Source organism: Heliangelus exortis, chromosome 2 (genome assembly GCF_036169615.1).
Source record: "Heliangelus exortis chromosome 2, bHelExo1.hap1, whole genome shotgun sequence".
In the NCBI taxonomy this organism is placed as follows: Eukaryota; Metazoa; Chordata; class Aves; order Apodiformes; family Trochilidae; genus Heliangelus; species Heliangelus exortis.
In genome coordinates, this window is record NC_092423.1 from 45063425 (window position 1) to 45088400 (window position 24976).

Consider the following 24976-nt stretch of genomic DNA (forward strand, 5'->3'; position numbering starts at 1 on the left):
GGAGCAGATACTCACACCAGGTTAATTTACAGTGATGCTCTCAGGAAGTGCTTGGGACCCAGTATTTTGTGACTAGGGTAGCCATTTTTTGTACACAAAGCTGCTCCACAGGTTTCCCTGTGCTGGCAGCAGACACAGATGTTTAGGTTGCAAGAATTCACTTTTTAGGTTGCATTTGGTTTGCATGGCAAGGTAGGGGGTGGGCTACAGGGGTGGCTTCTGTGAGGAGCTGCTAGAAGCTTCCCCCATGTCTGACTGAACCAATGCCAGCTGGCTACAAGAGGCACTGCCAATGGCCAAGGCCAAGCCCATCAGCAATGGTGGTTTTTTGTCCAAGTTGAGCCTGTTTTGTCCATGATAGTAACTGGTGATCTCTGCCTGTCTTTATCTCAACCCACAAAGCTTTCATTATATTTTCTCTCCCTCTCCAGCTAAGGAGGAGAGTGACAGAGCAGCTTTGGGGGTCGCCTGTCCTATAGCCAGTCAACCCACCACCATCATATCCATAGGTATCTTGAGCACACAGCCCAGATTCCCAGGTGGGCCAATACTTGCTATCCTTAGTAAGAAGTGCAAAGGAAATGCAATGATACTAAACTCCACTGAGGTGTCAGTTAACACACTTGAAACACAGTGATGTTTCTTCAGTCCTCACTCCAGCTCTCATAACAATCAATTTAAAATTAGAAGGACCTGGAGAGGGGACAAGAACCATCAGAAATTATGTAAATTCTGAAACACTTGAAGAGCCTTCATCTGGAAGGCTATGTAAAAATACACTATTATTACCATGTTGCAAAACTCACCCTGGAACTAACTCTGCACAGCCTTTTGGTATCCAACCACAAATCTGTAGTAAAAGAGGCAACAGGGATTCAGAGAATGGCTGTGGTTTAACACTTGTAATCCTCATTTAAATTAACCATTTTCTGAAACATTAAGCAATACATGACCAAACAGAAACTGCATGTTCTAAGTCTAAGGTACTGCAACTGGATTTCTCCCTTCAGTTTTCTTTCATGCCACATTCTCACAAGTAGCTTTGACTGGCAAGGAATGGACCACAGCTACTATAAAGCCAATGTCAGGTTAATCACTGTTTCAGTAGAAAAACTCTACTGGAGTAATTTAAGACTGTATATATAATCACTGTCACTTCTTGCCTGTACGATTGCACAGCACTATCATAACCCATTACTTATAAGTACTAAAAAGCCATTCTCTTCAACATAGACATTTTATGCAAATTGTCAAAGTATTTTTCTTTTTTTAACCTGCCTGCTCATTATAATAGCAGCTATTCATATATTCATCACTGAAATACAAAGCAGTGTTGCAGTCACCTTGAAAAATTGTGAGTGAGTGCTAGGAAAAAGGCTGAAGAGATCTGAGGACCCTAAGTACACCATATATTTTAATGTGATCATGATTATTGATCTGAGCTATAATGTTTTGTCCTATACCCACTGATCTCCTTCAGTAAAAAACCTTCCCTTTCTGCCCACCGAACACATTCCAGAGAAGAGAATATTCTTAATCTGATATTAGGAAATTAAAACAGGGAATTCAGAAAACACTACTTGATTAAGAGCTAAATGATTCTTGGATTACTGTAGTAACTTGGCATAACATTTATTTCAGAATGATCCTTCTAACACCTGCCGCAGAAAAATCAACCTCCTGTAAATCAACTTTTCCTTTTGACTTCTTCCATCTGTTGTCTCTTCTCAAACTGCCAAATAAACAGCTCTTACTCTTTTCCGTGACAGCCAACTGATGCAGGGAGGGATCCACTGATCTGAAGACCTGGTGATACAACTTGATTTGTGTACCTCATCTGCCCTCTTCTCTGTGAAGGATCATTACTGACAGCCACTATGCTTATCCAGCTGAATTATCAAACTCCTAAAAAATTAAACTTATTTTCCCTTTTTCCTTAGCCATGCCCCTTCTCTTCAGCCACTGTGAGGGTAGGTTACTACTGTAACCTAGGGACACTGTTGCCAAAAGGGACAGGCAGAGCTCCAGTGAGCAAAGAATTCTTGGCTTAAAACACAAATTAGAGGCTTCAGACTGTGTTGTATTTATAGTGAAATCTAAACACATTTTATTAAAAAAAAAAAAAAAAAGTAAGGTGATTTGAAGGAAGGCTTCCACAAAATGCTCGTCTCATCTAGTTGAACAAAACAAAAAAAATTTTTAAGAGGCCCAAAACTTGGTTTGTGTTGTACTGAGGACACCTTGATGTATGATCTACACCTGGTCTGCAGAAGTATAACACGTGCAAACAGAGTAAGTTGAACCTACAGCAGTCACTCTTGAAAACAGACCCAAGTGCTTCCAAGGCAGTTGCAACAATTGTTGCTGGTGTGCTTCCTAGGTGCAGACAGCTATCCACATGGAAATAATCTCAAATTCCCTTGTTTGCATTTAACTTTAGCTTTCTTTATGCTTAGTAACATTTTAAAAGCTTCTTAGCCAGAAGCATAAAGGGCTTGGAACAAATAAAAATATCCTTTTTCTTTATACAAACCAACAAGATTGCACAGTCAATTAAGACCAGTTTTGAACAGTTAATAAGAACTCATCCTAGAAATCCAACTTTCTGACGTGAGGTCCCCAAACTCTCTTCTTCATCCAATATTTTCTGAAGGGCTATGTGCAACGACTTGCCAACTCTCTTTCCTGTCTGCAATGCAAAGAAAGCAAAACAAATCTGAGAGATACACTTGTTAATAGGAAGGCAACTCTCATGGAACACTTCTTTTGACAAATATTTTCTCTTGAATGATTAACGTACAACAGCTGGTATAATAAGAACATGCTTTTAATTAAGAAAAATAATGGTGGTGGGAATTTAATTTGATTAAGTTTAGGAAAAATGTACACATAAGGGCAGTGCTCCCATTCATCAGAGAAGCATTCCATGCTCATTAACACCAGATATGTGCATGGCTGGATCACACAGGAATACAAATTAAATTCGCATCAGACACATGCACACGCTCAAATTAGCCAACACACACAATCTGCTATGCTGCCAGAGGACAAGAGATAACTGACCAGCAAAGCAGCCAATAAAAAGTTCAGTAAACCCTTCTGAATGTGCTCAGAATCAGTGGACTGAATTTAGACCAGCTCACCATCCAGTCATGTAGCCAGAGAAGCCAAAGATGCACACTGGCTGCATCACCGAGTCAGTCTGTGTGTGGGTCCTTCATTATGATGTGCAATGCTGTATTGTCCAAGGGCCTTAAAGGAGTTAACAGGTTTTCTTTACAGAAAGAAACTCTAGCAATGGAAAACTGCCAGGATTGGCTCCAATACCAGCCTCTGCTCTTTCCACATGCACAACTGTATTGTGGAAGCTGCAGGACAGGGAAACACTGGGCTATGCTAAAATAAAGAACTTAAAGGCACTGGTGTCTATTAGAGCTTTCTCGGGGGTTCTATAAATGACCTGAAATGCTGAATCCACACAGAAATTAAGAAACCCTACCTCTCCCCCTAAAGAGCTTGAATTTATTAGCTCCTGATACATGAAATGAAACCTATGCCTGCTATATAGCTGACCACAAAGCTCTCTTTCACCTGTTCATGACAATTTCCTCCACGAACCTAAAAGCGAGATACATTCCTAATCAAAGAACCAGAAGACAGAACATGGCCCATAGTACAAAGAGAAATTTGGGAAGATTTTTCATGCTGTCAATCCTAGACACTCTGAATCATGCCAAAAAAGGGGAGGCACACAAAAGAACTGTTCCAGTGCTGCAGTGGCAAACCAATGTCAGCAGCAGCCTGGGGGTGACATACTTTGTGCATTCTTCTCCTTTAACATAGGGCAGCATCACTCACACCAGTTGAAAGTGAATGGGAACTGTGGAGAGCTTTGGTGTTGACACATAACACTGTTACCATCTTATCCCTGCTTTCAACTCAGTTGAAAAACAAAAGCCTAATGCTAGCAGCTTCCCAAAACTTTCCCATGAAGCTGCATTCCTAAGAGATATGTCTTAGGAACTTCTGTTCTCTACCACACAGGGAAAGCTGAAGACTCTCAGACTTGCAGCCAAATCCTTAGGGGGTGGAGGTGTCAAACAACAGTTGTGCAGCTCCTCCACTGGACATTCCCAGACCCTTCTGGTTTTCTTGGTATCCTATTCAGGCTGCTGAGTCTGAGGCAGAACCACGCAGATGATCTCTGACCTCCCAGACAACATCTTGGTTTATTCTGATCATCTTTATCCTTCACCCTGGTCACCACCCAGGAGGAAAGGCTTCTTCCAAGGCAAGTGAGAGACAGCACAACTCACTAGGTGATCAACTTAAGCTCTTAACTCCTTGCACCAACAAGCAAGGACAAGTTCACTAAAGCTCTCTGAAGCAGAGTAGGACAGTTTGAAGATTTCCCCTGCTTACCTTCCATATGCATCTCTGATTATTGTTTAGATGAGCATTACACAATCCCAAGCACAGCCTTTGGGGGTAGGCTATACAATGGAATTGCAGAAGTTTATTTCCTTTTTAGGATTCAATATAGAGTGAAACTGGTGATCAAAAGAAAGACTCTGACCAAAGCTTTTTGCAAACAATTTGCATGAAGGCCAGCTTCTGCCATGAACCTGTATCTGATTCAAGCACCCTTCTCTTTTGACAAAACCTCAAGTCATTTAGTTACGTTAGACATTTAAACTGGACTCAAAATCCATGAAGGAAGACACACCAAATGTCCAGGGGATGTTTCTTCAGGATGCCAGATTAGAAATAACATCTCTCTACCCAAGTAAAAGGGTAAGTGACAAATAAAAATTCCCTTTTACCAGCAGGATTAGCATGCTGAACTGAATATGAACGAGTAAAGTGCCATATACACTCAACATGTAATTTCCACTTGAGACAAACTGCTTTCAATCTTGGCTCCAGTTTCTGCATTCCTCACTACAGCCAGGCTGAAATTAGTTCTGGATCTCCAGGAAACAGAGCCAGTTTGAAGTATTTAATTTTCATCCTGACTTCAAGTTCAAAACTCATTTCTGTCTCATGCTCAAGGCCAAACCCAGGCATGAGAATTTGTACTGGAGGGTAGATTTAAGAAGAGCCTGAAGAAAGGTTTAAAATGGAATTCTTATGCGGATGTGAACAACATCCAGACACCAGTACTTTCATGGAGTAGGGGTGGATCAGAAAGCTACTAAAGGAGGAAAGAAAAACAGCAGAATGACAGCAGTGAGCTTATCACAAAACAAATGAGTTTTGCTAGAAGAGAATGCCAATCACTAGCAATTCAAAGTACCATCTCTACTTCTATAGGGACTTTAACATGCTAGAAGTTTTGCTTTTTCAGTCTTTAAGGTAAACAATGAGAGGAAATATGGTCTTTAAAAATAGTCTCAAAGTTTAGAAATTTAAACTTTACATTCTTACACCTATGAAGTACCTGACTGAAATAAATGTGAGTATCATACACTTCAGGCATATAACATTTTTATGCAACACTCACTCATTCATTCATTCACATTAGATTGTTTCAAATATACTGTCTGTGACCTTCAGCAAGTCCCTTGTGCACTGAGATCTCTGCTCTTCAAGTCCTTACTGCAGCTTTTCATAAACCCAAGTTCCATTTCATTCAGTTATCGTCCCAGAAAGTTCAAGACTCCTTACCTCCATCATTTCAAAAATACTTTCAGGATCCAGGCTACCTTTTCCCACTTTCTTCATTGAAGTGAGGGCGCCTTTACTGGTCACAGAAACAAGCAGACTGGCCAAACAACAGGCTTCTTCCTGAAGGGTAGCATCCACCACATGCCTATACCCAATCTGTAAGTTAGTGACAGAATGATGTATTAGTCTGCAGTTGTCTAAGCTCTTTATTAAAGAGTTAAACTGAGTACTATTGACAGTCTCTCTTCCTACTATCATGTGACCTTTAGCAGTGGTCAGAGACTGACTTGACATCACATTAATATTTAAACAGCTTCTGACTCTAAATTGTGTGCACAATCACTAGAGAGGTGAGATAAGCATGCCACTACTCCACATTGTTTTCCTTGATGACCATCCTTTCATCTATATGAATCCCCATATTCCTTTTTGACCCCAATTCCAAGCAGGGACTTTATGCCCCTGGGTGAATATTACACATCCCAAGACTCACGTGAGCCCTCAAGCTCAATGAAAGTCTTTCTCCTATTTCTGCAACTTGCTTAAAAGAAATGTCAGACAAGCTTTGAGGTAACTAAGCAAAACACTAACTCTTTGCCATGTAAAGGAAAATGTGCTATACATGGAAAAAGAATAAAAGGAAAGGACAGTATAGAACCCATGAAAACAGAGTTCTGCCCCTAATGACGAATTCTCATTGTGTAACTCCAAGCAGATGACACAATAACTGCACCTCACAACAATGACCACTTGTTTTAACTTACTGAAGTTTAACTTACTAACAGACTGCTGCTCTGGACAATAAGCAAGGAGTAGAGGACAAATAATGAACAACCTGTCTGCATACAGGAGAAGAATGCATCAAGTAGAAAACTCCAAGTCAGAAGTGGAGAAAAAACTCCTATTCAGTATAAGTTTCTAATTGGGAAGCCAAATATGAATAAATGCACACATAGTGGACATTGGCCATTTCTGTAACACAAGTTCTACTCTCTAGGGAAAAAAATAAACACCAAGTGAAGATGACAGAAACTGAAATTTCTAGGTAGAGGGCTGGAAATTTGCCATGCTTACTTTGCTTAGTGTGACAATGCAGGGCACATTATCCACATTAAGTCGAATACAATCATAAGGGTCATCAGACAGCTCAATCTCTTTAGAGCCTTCTTCATCCTCCAGAACACGGACTTTGGGTATTCTGTGGAAACAAGATGTGCCAAATCATTGCAAGAACAGATAACGAATACAGCTGTCATACTATATCAACTCCAGGAAGTGCCCTTTACTCTAAATGAGGCTAAATGTTTAGAAAATAAATCCAAAATGTTATCGAAGTATTAACAACTCACTCACTGAGACTGGGAAGAAAACATTTTAAGTGGGAAGACATTTAGGATAAGATCATCATTACTTACAGATTTCAAACTGTTACAATTCGAACTGGTTTTTACACTAATAAAAGGGGAGAGATTATTTTGGAATTTGTGCAAATCAGTTTTGAACCATTCTTTGTAAATCTGCCAGGAAAGAAATTAGCAAGACTGAATCCTTTTGCATTCCCAACCTTGCAGACAACAGCAGTTGTCAGAATTACAGCAATTGCATTGCTTGGCAAAGATGTGACATCAGTAGCACATACAAGAAGTAAAGCTGTTCAGGAAAGAACAACACTAAGACGACTTGATGACATTAGTAAAATCTTTTTCTCTTTAGCAAGATGGGATGATTGGGCAAGATAGTCTCATTCTTTAGAGTCAGAAGACTACAGGTATGCAGAAGAAACACCAGAGATAAAAACCCAGGCAGAAATCCAAGAAATGCTTTCTTCGCAATTTTGAGTGATGAGCTCTCTCACAAATGAGCTGGACAAGCTCCTTATCAGTGACACATATACTGTATCTGTTAGAGCCATTTAATGGAAGTTTTACAGCATGATTTAATATGGTTTTCTTAGCATAATGAATCAAGTAATTTAAAACAATTTAATAGAAGATGGTATCTCTCAAGGCACCAAGAACGTCAGCATCTCACGTACCCTCATTTATCCAGGTGCCCAATAGGATGGAGTACTGACTGAATGAATTTCCTTTACTGGCCAGTAAAACCCACACAGAGTTTAATCACACTACTCTCACTTTCACACATTTGCACTTGAAAACATAAAGTATTTCAAGATGTTCATAAAAAGCTAACTTCAGTAACCATCTGGAATGTAACCACAATCAGTTTTTATATTAGTACTTGTACAGTAGCAATGTGTTTTATAACTAGACTCTGGAGGCTACATTCTTTTACACATTCTGTACCAAATCTCTTTTAAAAAGTGGAAGAGATGGGGACTGGTTTAGTGAACGATTCCCCCACCAATGCAAAGAGGTTTTTTCTGATTTAGAGTCCTAGATGAGAATACTTCACAACAATTTCCCCACAAGAACACTGGCCTGAGCCAACCCAGGACTAAAACTTTCAGTAAGAAGATCAACTGTGATGTGTACTTTTTTCAGAAATTAAACTCAAAATGCTTTGCAGCTTATTGGAAATGCACCAAAGCCTATTTTCAAGTTTAAAATACTCCATTAAAAACTGATAAAATAAAGTCAGCAGGTAACCAACCCTCAAGCTATACAGGACAATGGATGACACTGGACAGCAGCCTAGACAAGACATTTATGTGTCAGAATAGTGTTTAAAAAAGAAGAAAGACATCAAGAAAATCTGTGCAATTAAGCAATTTTAACTCCATCCTAAAACAGCTTGGAACAAGAGCAATATTCAGTCTGCAAGAAAAAGCTGCCAGAACTATTACCCGAAAAATGCCCGCAAGGAGCTGCTTTGGCTAAGAACAGATAAGAGAGTTACAAATTAGAACTACTGCAGAGGCAAAAGGTTTGTTAATCAAGCATCACAGTTGCATGAAAAGGGGTATATTACACAACAAAGCACTTCCCAAAAATTGGACATTTCCTCTACCAGCTTGTGAAGATTTATTTTAAGAACTTGCTGTACATGTTTACTTTGAAACTAATCAGGGCAGAAATCTGTACAGCAGGACTTAAGTAACACAACAAACAATGCTCTTTCCTGTGAGACACAGATTTCACAGCAGCAAAACCAGTTGTACCCTTGCAAGCAGGCATCAGTTCTGCCTCTGTCGTGCTGCCCAGCAAAACATCACGACATCTGCAAGGCTATTGTGCTATTAACACAGCAGCTTTGCCTACTTTCTGTTGTCTTGGTTGCAAGTTCCACAGGATCAAGTTTAATGCTAAGTCCTTACACAGTAGCCACTTGCACATTTTGCAGAATTTACTTCCATAAATCCAGCCTTAAACACCTTGGAGACACATTGAAGAAGAAAGTTTAATATCTGCTACCGTTTGCATATGATTTGGATATATTTTTAGAATACAATGAACAAAACAGAACTCCAAGAAGTAAATGTTCCCCTTAAAACAATCATAATATCATGGTTGCATGTCTGAAGGGGATATGATGAGTCAGGTCAAAAAGATTTAAATCCCATCATTCTTGCTCAAAATTCCTGAAGTTATGATTTTGGATTTACTGAACTCTAAAGAAAATGTGTCCATAGCTATTACAAAAATGATTAGAAATTTTAAAGGAGGAAGGTGAGGTATTTAAATGCCTAAATGAATATCTAAAAATTTGTAGCTTCAAAGAAAAAACAGCTTCTTGAGCTCTCTGTTCTTGGTTCCAAGAATGCAGTCAAGGCTGACAAAGATCTGAAAACACTTAAAACAAAAACTTGGTTGTAAACAGATTATGAAAGGCAAGTAAGACTCAAGGAGGGACACACATCAAGCACAGTTCAGAACACTTAATCTGAAACAATCTTCAAACTGACATCTTGTCTTGCTTGGACAATATTTTACGGAGAGCTGGCAACTACTCTAAACAACCTTGTGTCAATCCAAAGAAAACTTAGTACATTCCAAGGGAAAGGGAGAGGAACAGCAAATGAGGACAACAGGTTTTCACTTTGAATTTCACCTTGACTTTATGAGCTTGTATGAGATTAGACAATACTCGCGTTCCCTGCTTGAATCAAGGTTTTTCAGAGGTTAAAAATCAAGAACCTTTACATTATGTCATACTGTACCACCATTTGATTTGATATTTGACTTCCAGAAGACTGTGGATGCTTGCTCACACATTACAGATGACATGAAGGATACAGTTTTCAGAAGAATAAAAGTAATGCAGAATCACTGGAAAAACTACACTCTCCATGTTGCCCATGTTCCCAAAGCAACAGATTTTCTTTCATTTACTGATCTAACTACTTTTTTTACATGATCTTCTCTCTCTATTCAGAATGAGGATACTGGTTGAAATAAGGAAAAAGAGCTAGTTATCTTGTAAATAACATACAAGCCTTGGATATGCAAAACAACTCACATAGGAGCAACTCTTTTTAACTATATGACTTTTCCATCCTGGCAGCTCACATAAAGAGACATAGGCATTTCTTCCCTTCAAGTGTACTGTCAACTTTCCTGTGAACAATTAAGTTTGTGACACTATTTCTTAATGCTATGAAACCAATCTAACCAATCTACATTTAAAAGTTACTATTGAGAACTTGATTAACATGGGAAGTTTCTCATCAATATAGACAAGTTGTACTCTCAGCTGGATTCTTCCCTTATGTCCTTTTGAAGTGTTTATAACCTGATATATTGCCCATCTACAAAAGTGTATTTTCCTCTTCTTGAACATACTTTTCCAGCTCTTGTACTGTGTGCTGATTCCCTGATGAATAAACCAGAACTATACCAGTGACTTTAGCAGACTTCTAATTTACAGCAGAATAATATGGGGTCCACTTTCAAAGCATTTATGCCTGTAAGAGCCTAACTTTTGCACTTCTTCCATCAACTTTTTAGCAAAGCCATTCACTAGTTTCTTTCTCAAGGGAGTTACAAAACTCTACAGTCCCTTTAATCTATAGATAAAGCAAATAAAAACATTAGAAAAAAATATTATTGTATGTTATCATTCAAATACACACAGAGCACTTGGATCATTCATGCCACTAGATTTTTTTTCTTTCATTCCTTGAATTAAAATGCATGGGGCAAAGTTCTTTAAAAGACACATCATTGCCCCCTCCCCACAATCCCTCACCAGCATTTTTTCCTCTTAGTTTTAAAAAGAATTCTATACTAGCAGTTAATAAGAAAGAAGTGGGAAAATAGAGCTAGTTACAAATCAGCAGTCACACTGACAGAGAGCTTCTTATTCAGGACCATTATGTATCAGTAAATACTTCTTATTTTAAAACCACAAGGCATCAACTCAAAGGCCTACAACCAGCTGCAACACAACCACATGGTCAAGACAATTTTTTCTCAATCTGGCTACAGAACTTAAGTTATACTGTGAGCCTGACTGCATATAATGCAATATGACACTTGATTTTAGAAACTGAGATAATGTTCATCTTATGTGCATGCAAATGGACTGCCCTCTATTTGAATGCAAGTTGCCTTGGGTTCTTCTTACTTAAAGCATTTTTAATGCTTAGCTCATAGAGAACTTCTCTCCTAATTCCCACACCACTCCCACTCACATGAACAAGACCTGTGTTTTACCTTGTGTTAAAGAGAGCTGCCTTCACTGCAATAGAGATTGCATCAAAGAGGTTCCCACCACATTCCAATAACTGAGGAAGAAAAAAAGAGAATCTCTTTAAAAGAAAATCAGTCTGGTGCTTTTAAACTCTTAACTTTACTTAAGCCTACTCGAAAAGGCACAAAACTAAGAACCAGGACAGGTTTTTGGAAAACAAAGTTGTCTTTAAAGCCTATCTATGAAAATAAAGAACAGATATGACATTAGGATGTCAGCTAAGTGTTTCCTACATGCAAGATATAAGAGCTAATGCACTTCATAATCAGGTTAATGATAAAATTTAAAGATGAAATGAAACCACTGCTGTTCTTAACTCTTCTTGTGCTAAGGTTCTGAACTAGACTATAACCAGGATACTTTTTATAAACTCACCAGTCTTTAATGTTAAATTGAGCCAATTCACTTTCTATACTTCTATTTCAAATTGGGAGTTTTTTTTTAAAATATTAGCTGAACAAATTCAAATAGTAGAACTGTTTTCAAAGAAGCAATGTAAATTATTACCTAGAACATTGTACAAAAAGGTAATCACAGAAGGTATAGTAGTGAAGGCACATCGTGACTTATTCTCTATTCTTTATGGCAAAAGGGATCATCAGCAGGTTTGTCTTGCAGTTGAAAAAGATCTAAGGGAATCCTAATGTCAAAGTCTACTTGCTGATAACACTAGAATTTGAATTAAAGTGTGTGCAGGGACTCTAGCTTAGTTTCTTCCCATGAAGATCTGAAAAGACCACTACTTACTAGGTAAAAAGGCAGGGCTCCTGTAATCACCAATACCTTCTACAGACTGACAGACAACTCAAAGATGCATTTGGCCATAGTCCAGCATTAGCTCTCTGACAAGCCCTGCTCTCAGCAGTCAGTACTACTCTATGAACACACACATCCCCAGCAAGCATTTGACACTACTACAGTGAGACTATATGGATGCTTCTCCATTACCTTAATCTATGCTGCATGATGAGAGGAAAGAAAGTTTTGCAACACTTAGCACTTGGAATGCACTGATTGTTTTTCAAAATCTATTTAAGAATGAGATAAACTCCTGCAATGGGAGCAAATCATAAATCAGATATTCTGGGAAGACAGTTTATTTTTATGAAGGTAGACTGAATTGTTAAGAAAAAAATACAAAAAGTTGGGATAGAAAGCTAAATACAAAGGTGATCAAATTATTTCTTTGCAAACAGCTGCTGGATACAGTGAAGTTAACTTGCCACTTTCAGTTATTATTGGATTTTACTGGATAACACAATAAGCTCTGCAAAATCTTTGTTATTAAAACACAACGGGATGTGCCTGCAGTGTTGCTATGCTTATATTCAGACTGCTTTCTTAAAGCCTTATTTGTATTACAGTGGCACCTACAGGCTAGGAACACAGCCTGTATCAAGCACGGCACAGTTCCTTCAAAATGAAATGAACACTCTTCTCAGCTGAAGCACCTTGTACCAAGATCCTCTCCTTCACAGAGCTGCATATCTCAAATTTTGTTTACACAGAGGAGCTGAATACAAATGTTTTGATCAAAGAGCACATGGCAAATTAGATAGCAAAGGAGGATCTCCAGGTATACAACATCCTTTCTGGGTTTTTGTCTTTTGGATTGAAAGACTTGAAAACATTTACCTTGCCACCCTGACCACAAGGTACCAGCAGTTTCAGGCTCACAACGGGTTTTGGGCTTATTTTCCCTCTAACCTAACTATGCAAGACAAACAGTAATGTGAACAATTTCCAGGAGTTCAGAAGGAAAATATCCTCTGAAACAGTCTCAATAAGCATTGTTACTCCATTTAGAATCTGCCTCCCCCAAATGGTTAACAATATGACTTTTAGTGCTTTATACTAGCAGGAGTGTCATACCTGCACCATATACTGTTAAAATAGAGCTGTATAGGAATGATTCAGCAAGAGCAGCTTCCAGAAAAACTAAATATCAAGCACTGGCGAGTCTAAATTATTCCACATGATACATGTCTTCTATTTAGAAGAGGAAATTGTACAAATACCTCAAAAAAGTGAAAACACAGAGTTCTGGGAATAAAGAGACTAACTATGAGCTCTTCAGTGGCTCACAAACAACCCCCCTGTGGGATATGACATTAAAAAGACTTACTAAGCGTAGAGTGAGAACCTACAACAGATTGCTTATTGTAACTGTACACAAAGCTAAATGTAAATTTCATCACATAGCATAGATCTTGATGTTCATAATCCTGATTCAACCAGCAGCATAAAACCACCAAGAGTGGGTTTCCCTGTAGCTGTGGAAAATCAACAAATTTGTCCAGGAGGAATAAAAGAATGACCAGCTGTACTTCACACAAAACTATACAGAATAACTTCTGCAGCAGTCAGCTTTATGAAAGTCTTTGTTTATGCAGTGTTTATGCAACGTTAAGCAGTACATTGCTTAAATAAGCACAGCATTTAATATTCTGTACCTCTGCTTGTAATTACCTGGGAACTCAAGGTCCCAGTGTGATTCCTCAGAACTAACACTTCATTCCCTATTACACCATGCCAAGCTCCAATAAGCTGGGGACTAGGGCTGTTAAAGTACTCAGCACTGGTACACATTTGATTACTTTCTATGACAACAAAGTCACAGTATGTACCCTATCTACTGTAATTAGGCTAATGCTACTGTTTTTTAAACACCTAATGGACTAATTTTCAATTTATTTAGGTCTTAGCCTGAATGTTCCTGGTTCATTTAACAAAACCCTGTATTTAGCTTTTTTTTTGCTGCTTAACATTTTGCAAATCATTTCATAGATATTAATGGACTCCCATGAGTAAGATCAATCAACATATTTTCAATTACAAGTTTGACAAACAGAAACTCAACTTTGGACTAGCAAGAACTGGAAATAATGCTTGTGAAAGTCTGCAAGTCAGACTTCTGTTAAATTCCTATGACAGAGCATGGCTTGGAAATAGCTGCTTCACACACAAGATTTATATGCATAACATTCTGTTTCCACTTATTAATGGAAACAAACAATCAGTTTTTCTTCTGCATTTGATACATGCATACAGCTTGCATCAAAAAAATCCTGGGCAAAACATAACTTTTGCCAGAAAAGTTTCTATTTCACTTTACTGAATTAGTACTGATAATGGTGCAAAGAGGTAGACAGGATGGATGGTTATGTTAGGGCTAACATACACTGTGCTAACTTAGATTCATTAGGATGATACCTTTGCAGTTCTATCTCATTTGCAAAAAAGGTTAGCCTTCTTTAGAGGCAATTTCCTTGTCAGTATAAGGTCATTGATTTTTATCTGAAACATAAGGTGGAGTATTTAGTGGTTTATTAGCTCTGCATTGGAGCAGTGGCATCAATAATAAAAAAAGAGAAAGCTGAAAGTAGTGACTATTATAGGCAGTTTCACAAGAAGATGGCCAGCCCTACTGTGAAGCATTACATAACACTATGAGAAGCTTTTTTTATATGAAAAAGCATGCTTTTACCAAGCCAGTCTGTGCCTTGAAAACCCTTATTGAATCTTAGTTTTAATTTCCTTACTTACCAATACATCAACATAGAGAACCCAGCAGTGTTCTCTGGGATTAATACAAAGTGACTTCAAGTCTACACTGCTCTCACAGCTGAATACTCTGTAGAGTGTACTTGCTATCTCTGTGCCAAGCTCTTCTCCTCCACGGCCTTCAAATTCAGGTGTAGCATTTGCTGAACTAGATAAAGAAAGATAAAACACTTTCATTTCTGAAGCAGCCAATACCCACAGAACATTTATTAAATATAAAGCATTAGTAATATCTTAAAAAACTGCTTGTGCAAGAATAAGCTTCTTATTTGTGAAGGAATTATTTCTATTTTGCATATTAAGATGTCTTAATGCAGATAATATACATACACTTCGATACTGACTCCAATACTAATTGAATTCCACTATTATCTTCAGTTCCCAAGTTACAATATTAAATCTGGTGAACTCTCTCAGGGATTATTTCTTAAGCACTCTCATCTTCTATCATCTCTAACCTTCCAAAAATAAAAAAGTGAGAGAAATCTGTACTAGGTTCAGAGCAGCTAACAAGAAAGCTTGTTAAAAGTTGAATGTTAAATTGATAGGATAAGAGAGTGGCTAAGAAGAGAAATATGTAGCAATATGACAAGAAGAATACCAATTTTTTTTAAGTGACACGACTGCCTGACCTTAATTGGTAATTTCTCTACTGAGTGTAGTCTCTGCTATCAAGCCACATACAGACAGCAGCTCATTATTTCCAGCAACTGAAGGCTACGGAGAGCAGCAACTAAAGAAAGTTTTGTTCCAGAAAGAATCTGACAAGTGTGTGGTCTTCACTTCCCTGATTCCAATATAATTAAGTTTGTTTGAGCATTCATGCAAGGAAGTGCTGAGGCCTTGTACACAGCTAACAATTCTACACACAAACAAAATTCTAATAATCAAAGAAAACAAGACTACAAAAAAAACCCCAAAAAAACCAACCAAAAAACCAAAAAGCAAACAAACAAAAAAAAACCACATAAAAAAACAGCAGTAATGTCCAGAGATGCATATATAGCATAATACCAAACAACTATTCTGAACCCAATCTTCTAGTTTATGGAGAGGGCAACAGCATTCTCAAGCAGCAAAGCGATGGCAAATACTGAGGATTTTGTTTTTAAGTAAACTATTCAGACACACACACACCAAATTAATTTATTAGAGAACACAGGAAAGGAGGTGGTTCAACAGAAGTAGTTTAATATGTTCAAAATCTGTAATAGCAAGGCTTTGTATTCTCCTGACTGGGTACCTCCCAGTGCTATTTTGTCATGTATGCTTTGTGTTTATATGACAGATTCTCTTAGTTATTTCAATAGGAACACACAGGAATGCAAACATAGAGCAAAAATCAAAGTCTTGGAATTTAATCCCTTCTCCTTTAAAAAAATGACAACTGAAGATCCACATTAATTAGGTATGAAACTATCAAGTGAGCTACATCAAGAAGACCACAGTGCCTACAAGGGTTCTTTTCATCATTCTGAGAAAACTCTGGATGCCAGGGAAAACTTCTGAATTTTATAGAAGTTATTTCATGCTTCTATAACAAGACAGCACTACACATGCTTAAAATAAAAAAATTACTGCCAATCAATACTTTACCTATGCTTCCAAACTACATTTGCCACTTGAATAAGAGCAGCAAGTGTGATGTATTGTTATTTGCAGTTGCGCTCATATTAGACACCAATTTTGCAAGATAGGTCCATATATAAGTAGAACTTAATTCTGGAAATATGCTGCTTTCACACAATTACATCATTCTGTTTGAAGTTTGGTTATGCAAGCATTATGATTCCTATGCTAAACAGAGAAGAATTACACAAACCTCCATCTATACCTCATTATTATTCCTAAACATTAAGTTCTATTAAATGTTGAAGTTTTTAATGATAAATGGTTCCTGTCCATGACAGTGAGTAAGAAGAACACAGGACAAAACTGGAATATTATTGCAAGTTCCAATGCATCTTAATTCCATTATTAGTTTAGACTTCAACTCCTCAAAACCAAAGTGAAATAAAAACTAATGTTAGCAGGGTACAATTATAATAATTACATGGTAAATACTGACACCCAGTGCTCACAGATTACTCCGGTAATTTACACTGGATAAAGTTTGAAAAAGTGCTATCTATCACACTAATAAATTAAAATGCCAAAAAAAGCTTGTTTCATGGAGCACAGAAAGAACATAGTAGTGGTAAAGTGGAGCATAGAATGCCTACTAACAGAATGTAATTTTAAAGACTTTGAAAAGAATTTCAGTGTCACATTGTGTAACAATCAAGACTGCTGAAGTACAATGAGGCTTCTACCGAAGATCTCAACTTTCAAAGCCAGTCAAAGCCTTTCTCTCACAGCAGTTAAGTACTTCTCATCCAATGCTCAGGCCATCAATACACTATAATCTACAATGTAAGTAATTACAACAGAGATAAAACAGTGAATGAAACAAAAGCTCACAGATATTTTCCTAGTATGGGAAAGGCTTCATTACACAGAGGATACTCTCCACTTAAAGCTGCAAGTACTTAAGCAACCAATACCAGGTTTCTGTTCTTGCACTAAAAGAAGGACACAATCATTTAAAACAATAAGGCAGATTCACTGTTTTAGAATCAGCAGTACATTACACCACCTCACTAGTGTTTTACCATTCCAGAAAGCAGCCAGAAGATACCCCCTTTGTGACATATCTGGACTGCCAAGGCAGTCCCAAAGCAGACAGACATGAATTCAGGTTCAGATGCTGTTAAACTGTGTTAACATTATGATGATATTCAAGTTCAGGATCCTACAAAGAATTGGGATAACGAGGGTTTGGATTTAGTCTAGTGAAACAAGTAAGTCTGCCAACATGGATTTACTGATTCAGGTCCTTGCGTGGTCAGGCACTGTCACCCCACTGCCCATCCAAAAGAAACACGGAATCATAGATTTTGAAACAGTTGTTTCTCTAACATCAGGTGGTATTTCTCTCTGAAAACTGAACTAAATCCACTAATGACCACCTTTAATGGAGAAATTGCCCTAAAAATTTAAAGACATTTAATTCTTTCAGAATTCATTAGTTTTTCTCCTGCCTCCACAAAGAACTGTTGCCATGATGATGGGTTTATGGTAAGAGAGAAGGGATGGAAGGGTTCTGCTCCTGTAGTCATCACCGAAGTGCTACCTTCAGTGACTGCACTAACACTTGTTTCAAGTTAACTTTTGCCTCACAAAACACAATGGAACAGCATCTGAGGATCACCTAAGAGAGTCACTTATGTGGCTGTTCTGCAATACTGTAATCTCTCATGATTTGGAGAACTGCTATCCATCACTTAAGATCCTACCTGATCCAGACTCCCACGCAGGCACCACTGAAATAGACCCACTCTTCCAGCTGGAACAAAACCATGTCTGGCTTTCTAAATGGAGAAACAGATGGCCATACTTGGACAAATACATTCCTTGCTTTCTTAACTCTATAAACAAAACCTAATGCATGCAAGGAATTTGTATGTCTGAGCTTTTTTGTTTGTTGGTTTGGTTTGTTGTTATTTCTTACATTTTGAAAATGAAAAATCTCCGCTTCAGTCAAAAAAACCCCTAACAAGTCAGTATCAGAACAGCCCCAAAACTCAAATGTGTGAAAAGCAGACACAACAGTTGTTCAACATCAATGGCCAGGATGAGTGTCTTCACTAGTATTGACAGGCAGGAAGGACATCACATAGGACATGGGCTTGTTCTGTGATAATTTCTACTATCAAAAATCAGTGCCTCAAAATTCATCACTTCTAGAGACTAACATTAAAGTCTGTCTCAAAATAGGACTAAATATGCTTCTCAGATTTTAGGTTAAGGACTTAGAGCAAAATGAAGAGAAATGGAATTTTAGGGCAGAGAATAATCTAGCAAGCAATTATTTTCAGCAGTACAAGAAGCCATGAAAGTTTTGGGAAGTATGGATTTTAAGATAGCAAACACTGCAGTGTGATTTTTTTATTATTAGTTTCAACAACATAAAAGCAAGCACAACATGCAGTAACTTCACCAGGAGACGCAGCACATCAAACTATGTTTAGTTACTACCACCCAGTGGCAGCCTGGAGAAGTACCAGAGTACTGACAGCATCTCATTTCCCTTTATACAGAACAAACTGTTCCCTCTTCACATTTTGTCTTTTAGATCTTTCTGGAGGCTTCTGGAGGCTAAAGGTCACCTTTCCCTGCATCACAAGCATGTGAGAAGTGACTATGCTTTTCTAAAATTAAGTTTTTGGTCTTTGTTGTCACAGCAGGTAAGGATTACCTATTTCTAGAACTGATAGGATCCATCTTGTACAATGCTGATGAACATCTCTCTCCCATCTTCTTATGAAGCAGAGAGCTGAGTGGAGAAGATGACACCCCAGAAGGGAGAGCCACCCTCCAGAATGACCTAGGCAGACTGGAGGTGTGGGCTAGCAGGAACTTGATGAAGTTCAATGTGGAGAAGTCTAAGGTCTTGCATTTGGGAACACATAACCCAGGAGTGCAGTTCAGATTGGGATCCACTTGGCTAGAGAGCAGCCTTGGGGAAAGGGAGCTGGGGGTCTTGCTGGACAACAGGCTCAACACGAGTGAACAGTGTGCTGCAGCAGCAGCAAAGAAAGCCAACAGGATGCTGGGCTGCATCAACAAGGGCAACACCAGCAGAGACAAGGAAGTCATCATCCCACTCTACTCAGCGCTTGTCAGACTGCACCTGGAATATTGAATCCAGTTTTGATCCCCACTGCACAAAAAGGACATGGACAGGCTGGAGAGGGTCCAGAGAAGGACCACGAGGATGACCAGAAGATTGGAGCACCTGCCATATGAGAAGAGGCTAAGAAAACTGGGTTTATTCAGGCTTGAGAAGAGAAGGCTTAGGGGAGACCTTATTACAATGTTCCAGTACTTAAAGGGTGGCTACAAAGAAGATGAAGACTCCCTTTTTACAAGGAGTCACAGGGATAAGACAAAGGGCAACAGGCACAAGTTGCTCCCAGGGAGATTCCAGTGGAACACAAGAGGTAAGTTTTTCACCATGAGGACACTCAGACACTGGAATGGTCTCCCAGGGGAAGTGGTAGATTTCCCCCACTTTGGAAAGTTTTAAGTCTCAGCTTGACAGGGTGCTGAGACACATCATACCAACTATACTATTAGAAGGGTTGAACCAGATGATCCTTGAGGTCCCTTCCAACCTGACATTTTATGATTCTGTGATGAGCAGTTAGAAAAGACAGACTAATATTCATCTAATGATTTAAAGTTTTTCTAACACTTATTTGCCTATGAAAGAAGTGTCACAGAATGGCAACATCCCTGCAGAGACCTTTATGTTCCTGCTGTCAGTGGACTTCCCTCATATAGAAGCCACCAGAACAAATGTAGGATATTTCATACATGAATTTTATAAAGCAGTCAAGCTCAGATCCCCTCTAACAGCAGTACCACACTCAGTATCATCTTCCTGTCTTATATTTTTTGATCAGTAATCAGAGACAAACCATTGATTCATAAGGAAGTCCATCCCTCTATAAACTGCATCTTTCCACAGCTAAAAACTAAACTGTGGTGTACAAGGATGCGTTCTGTGAGACAGACACAAGTATTAAGGCACGTATAGCCAGTTAGGTCAGAAAGATTATCACATATAAACCTACTTGGTGGCCCTTGTACCTTGGCTTCACTCATAGTATATTGGTTTAATGTCAAAATAGAAACATTTTCTTGTTTTTAATAAAAAACCCTAAGTTACAAGGCTTTTATGAGAGGTTCACAAAGCACATTATTTCATAAAGAAATCTGTGAGACATGGATAGTATAGTTTCAGACAGCAGACAGTCTGAAATGACTCTGAGATGTCACTGTGCTATCTTTGAGCAACCTGAACACTAAAGTTCTGTTTTCTTCTAGCTTCCTTCACAATTCAAGAACCATAAAGACTGTAAGGATAAACAACAGCTCATTTGTAGTACAAATCCAGGAATGATTTTTAGTTAATGAAATACTACTTCACTAACATACTGATAACTAAATTTTCTATTTAACCTTTGCACCTGAGGTTTACAGTGAGGATTTTCATTTTTAAAGCTAACAGTTTTGTAAAAAACACGCTTCAAATTTTTCTACTGCTCTCAAAGATAAAGTAAGCAAAATCCTTTAAGCACAGTTAAAGTACAATCTGTATCACTCAATTCTTTTCTTCTGGAATATTTCATTTTTGAAAGAGACTTTATTCTATTCTGTCACTGCAAAAAAGATAACTGACACCACAGTTATGAAGTCATGTTAAATGCATATGTCACTGAACCATTACTCTTTTCTAGCTGCCATGATGCTATGGAATTTGGCATTTTCTTAACCTCATTTCATTCTTTAACTGCTCTTGTTTTAATTGGAGTCAGCAAAATAGAAGTATAAGGCTCAGAAGAACAGCAAGATCTGATTACCCATGTATTCCAAGTATTATACCTAAATGCTCCATTTTTAGCATACTGACCAGTCAACAAAGAATTCCAGGTAGCCTTCATCTGGTTTCTCCAGCTTTGGTGTCCCCATTTCTGCTTTTATACCCACCAAAATATCAGTGTGCCCCTGTTAAAAATACATCACAAAAATAGAATTATATTCACAAAACTACTTCTTTAATTTAAATGTCTATGGTAACCTGATATTTCTACCTTTCCATTACCTGCACCCATCACTCTATCGGAGTGAAGTTAAAATCACCTCAGTTTAAAAAAAAAAAAAAAAAAAAAAAGAAAAAAAAACCAAAAAAAAGGAAAGGGAGGAAAGGCTTTAGAAGACCAATGTTAAGCCTAAAAGGTTTTTTCAAGTAATTACTACACCTATTAGCTTTCAGTAGGTTAAAAGATACTCTTCATATATATGACTCTTCCTATCATTTTGGTTCTGAAAACAGCTATATCTGCAGAACTTTTATAATATTCCAAATTATAATTATCTTCTTCACAGTCAACACATGCCAGAAGTAGTTTTGCTTCACCCCAAATAAACATTTTTTTCTTTTTCACTGATGAGGCACAACAGTGATTTCATTCTTTCAAGATGAAACAGTAGTTCAGATTGAAGGCTCCCCAGATGCTTTACAGTAGATCTGGCTCAAAGCAGGCTAAACCAGCCTGAATGAATTACAGATCCTGCCAGTATTTCCTTAACCCATATTTTCAGTTTGTGCTATATATATACAAATTTCATTGCACACACCAACCCATCTACAAATCACCTCCTCTTATCTTGAAACAAGTGACATAAATCAGAAGTCTTATCAGGAAGGGACATGAAGAAATGTACCAACCAGCTTCACTCTTGCAGATCCACTTGTATTGGATACAACATCTGTTTCTACTTCTGCAGATCTGTAGTCTTCACACCCACGGCCATCTACACGAAGGTCCTCCTAAGAACAGCAATCAAGATACCATGCTTAAAGGAATTGCTAATGAAAAGTCAAAAAAGAACCTGCGATTTTAAAGCTTCCTTTTCCTATGCCAAACACAGCAGTAAAATTAATTACAAGCAACAGCTCTCATTTTCATCACTAACTCCGACTTAGGAGTCCAACAGAACCAACTGTACTTTTCCACCTGTTTTTATTTTATCTAGAGCTTGCAACAATCTCTCTGCAGACAGGTCTGAACTCCTGCACTACTTCCATCCTGTTTCAACAGAAAGCTTCAGATAACAAAAGTGTAAAGGTCTTGACTTTAAAAGGTATTGTACCAAACACAACACAGGTCTTTCTTGAGATGCTCAAGTTCTGAACTTCCAACTATGTAACTAGGACCAAGCAGAGAAAAATATCCTAACAGCCTTCCAAATACTTTCATCTGTTTGTATTTTAAACACGGGTATTATGTGCCCTCAGACACTATACAACTCATCTCCATAAAAATAAAACACAGTTTCAAGAAGTAGAGTCCTTTTATTTTGTGCATTTCTCCCCCCACACATCCTTCACTCTTCCTCCACGGTCCACTCACTGTTCCTTATCTTAGTGACAGGCTCAAACTCTGTGTAATGGCAAAAACTTGAGAAACAGCAAGAAAAGAGGGGGGGGACGGGGGGGGGAAGCAAGATATGAAAAAAAATATCCAGGTCCTGTTCTCGGCCTGCTTTCCGTTCCGATACTCTGTTCCCAGTCTGTTTGGATGACTATTACCCCATAGATTTCCCCTAGAGACCAGGTAGCAGAAACCTCTCTCCTTCCCAACCCGCACGGTAACTCGTCCAGGCCCCGGCACTGCTCGCAGGGAGCAATCCCGCAGGGAGCGGGAAAGTGCCCGGCTTCCCAGGGCAACGCTGCCACGGCCGGGCCGACCTTCTTCGGAGGTTCAGAGGCTCTCCCCGCTTCAGAGCCTGCCGCCTCCACACCACCCCGAGCTGGCGGGACCTCCCGCAAGGCTCCCACCGCCGCTACCTGGATGCCATGCACGATGTAGACCTTCTCCGCTTCGCTGAGCACCACGGCCGCCATGCTTCCCGCCGCCGGATGACACCGCGCATCCGCTTCCGGCTCCGCGGCCCGGTCTGCGTGGGCTTCCTTCCCGGCCCCTCTGACCCCCTCCCCTTATCACGGCCAAAGCAGGGTGGGCAGCTGGGACGCTCTCCCGCGGGAAGCTTCCTCCACACGGGGCAGCGCTCTGGCTGTGCTCCGAAAAAACGCCCCCTCCGAGAAGCTGACACACTCGTGTGTGCCCGCTGTCTGACCGCCCTAGGCCAAGGCAAAAAGCTCCTGGAGGAGACTATGAAAACACTGCAGCTCCTGGGAACGTCTGGCGTAGTGATAAAGCCCTCGAGAAAAAAAAAAACCAAACAAAACCACGAGCGAACGTGGAGGTTTTCACCTCGGGGAAAGGTTGGAGCGAGGTGCAGTGCATGGTGTTGGTGCAGGAACAGGGAAGGAACCAAACGCTATCGTGAGGAGAGTGCTGTTGGTGCTGTGCCAGACATCCCTGAGAAAGCAGCATGGGAAATGTAATTCAAAACTCGAGACTATGCATTAAAACAGTAATTAAGGGCTGGTGGTGGGTTTTTTTTTCCTTCATTGAAAGTCTCCTAACAATCAGTGGTTAATGTTGCAAGTTTCACCTTTCTTTGGGTAGCTCTAGTGTACAATTTCCAAATTATTTTTAAAGTTGCTATCTGACTTCACACTGCTGGCTGCTGGATGAGAATGACACAAGGCTCACAAGGATTACACAGCACGCTGCCAGGCTTCATGCAAGTGTTTCTTGCTCTCCAAGACTCCTCGCTCCACCAAACATTCAGACCATTTCATGCTGCACCATGCAGCAGGAGCAAACCTTCTGGAGGTTTTACTTTGGGCAGGCACTAGTCTGGTCCCATGAGTGGGCCCCACATCCTTTAGCAGTTGGAGCAGAGTAGATGTGTTCCTGGGGTGCATTCCCTGGCTTACCCATATCCAAAAGGAATTATGTTTTTGCACGCCCGGATTGCTGTGTGAGAATTCCTTACTGCATCTCAGGGGGAAGGGCCGGTGGTGGAGCTGGGCTGAGCTGAGAGCTGAGGTTTGGGTGACCCTGAGGGGTTGAGCAGAGCCAGGCCTCCTTCCTGGGCCAGGAGTGCCAGGTGAGGGCAATGCCTGTGCTGGAATGGGGCCTGGATGGTACATTCTCCCTAAACAGCATCTACCAGTGCTGCTGTCCAGCACAGGCAGACTCTTGTCTGACCCATGGTGCAGTTCCTGTGTTCCTATGTTCCACAATGTGAACCAAACTAAAAAGACATTAGAAACTCCCTCGTAAAGGGGAAATTCCTGATCTGAAGTAAAGCATTATTGCACCCTGTGGTTCCCACTGGGAGAACGGGGAAGGTGATGCTCTGGCTCCCTGCCCATCTCACAGTTCACCTCACAGCAGCCAACAGTTCCGACTGCAACTAGAGCGAGGGTTTTCTCGTTTTTTTCTCCCTCTGCCATCCCAGCCAGGAATTTACCCCATGTACATCAAATTCTTGATGCCTCCAGAGGCTCAGCTAGCAAAGCTTGTGTACGTGCAGGCAGCAGTTTCCCAAAGGCTGGAGAAGCCCAGGT

General features: G+C 39.4%; 1 protein-coding gene across 1 annotated transcript; it reads right to left on the minus strand.

Moving 5' to 3' along the window:
- Positions 1-1616: 1616 nt before the first annotated feature.
- EXOSC7 (exosome component 7) lies at positions 1617-23495 on the minus strand. The gene is made up of 8 exons (XM_071735873.1): positions 23342-23495; positions 22220-22321; positions 21401-21495; positions 14866-15031; positions 11283-11353; positions 6742-6865; positions 5668-5823; positions 1617-2689 (listed from the first exon to the last, which is right to left on the minus strand). Exons 1-8 carry the CDS (start codon positions 23396-23398, stop codon positions 2585-2587), a joined length of 876 nt encoding a protein of 291 aa, XP_071591974.1. The 5' UTR covers positions 23399-23495; the 3' UTR covers positions 1617-2584.
- Positions 23496-24976: the final 1481 nt, after the last annotated feature.

What these genes read in the sequence shown, in the direction of transcription:
- EXOSC7 (XM_071735873.1), bottom strand. Translation starts at nt 23,398, where the DNA reads ATGGCGGCCGTGGTGCTCAGCGAAGCGGAGAAGGTCTACATCGTGCAT. An exon ending in CTGGAATTCTTTGTTGACTG is followed by an intron (nt 15,032 to 21,400) that starts GTCAGTATGCTA and finishes TTCTTTATCTAG; the next exon opens with TTCAGCAAATGCTACACCTG. An exon ending in GCAGCTCTCTTTAACACAAG is followed by an intron (nt 6,866 to 11,282) that starts GTAAAACACAGG and finishes TTGTTTCCACAG; the next exon opens with AATACCCAAAGTCCGTGTTC.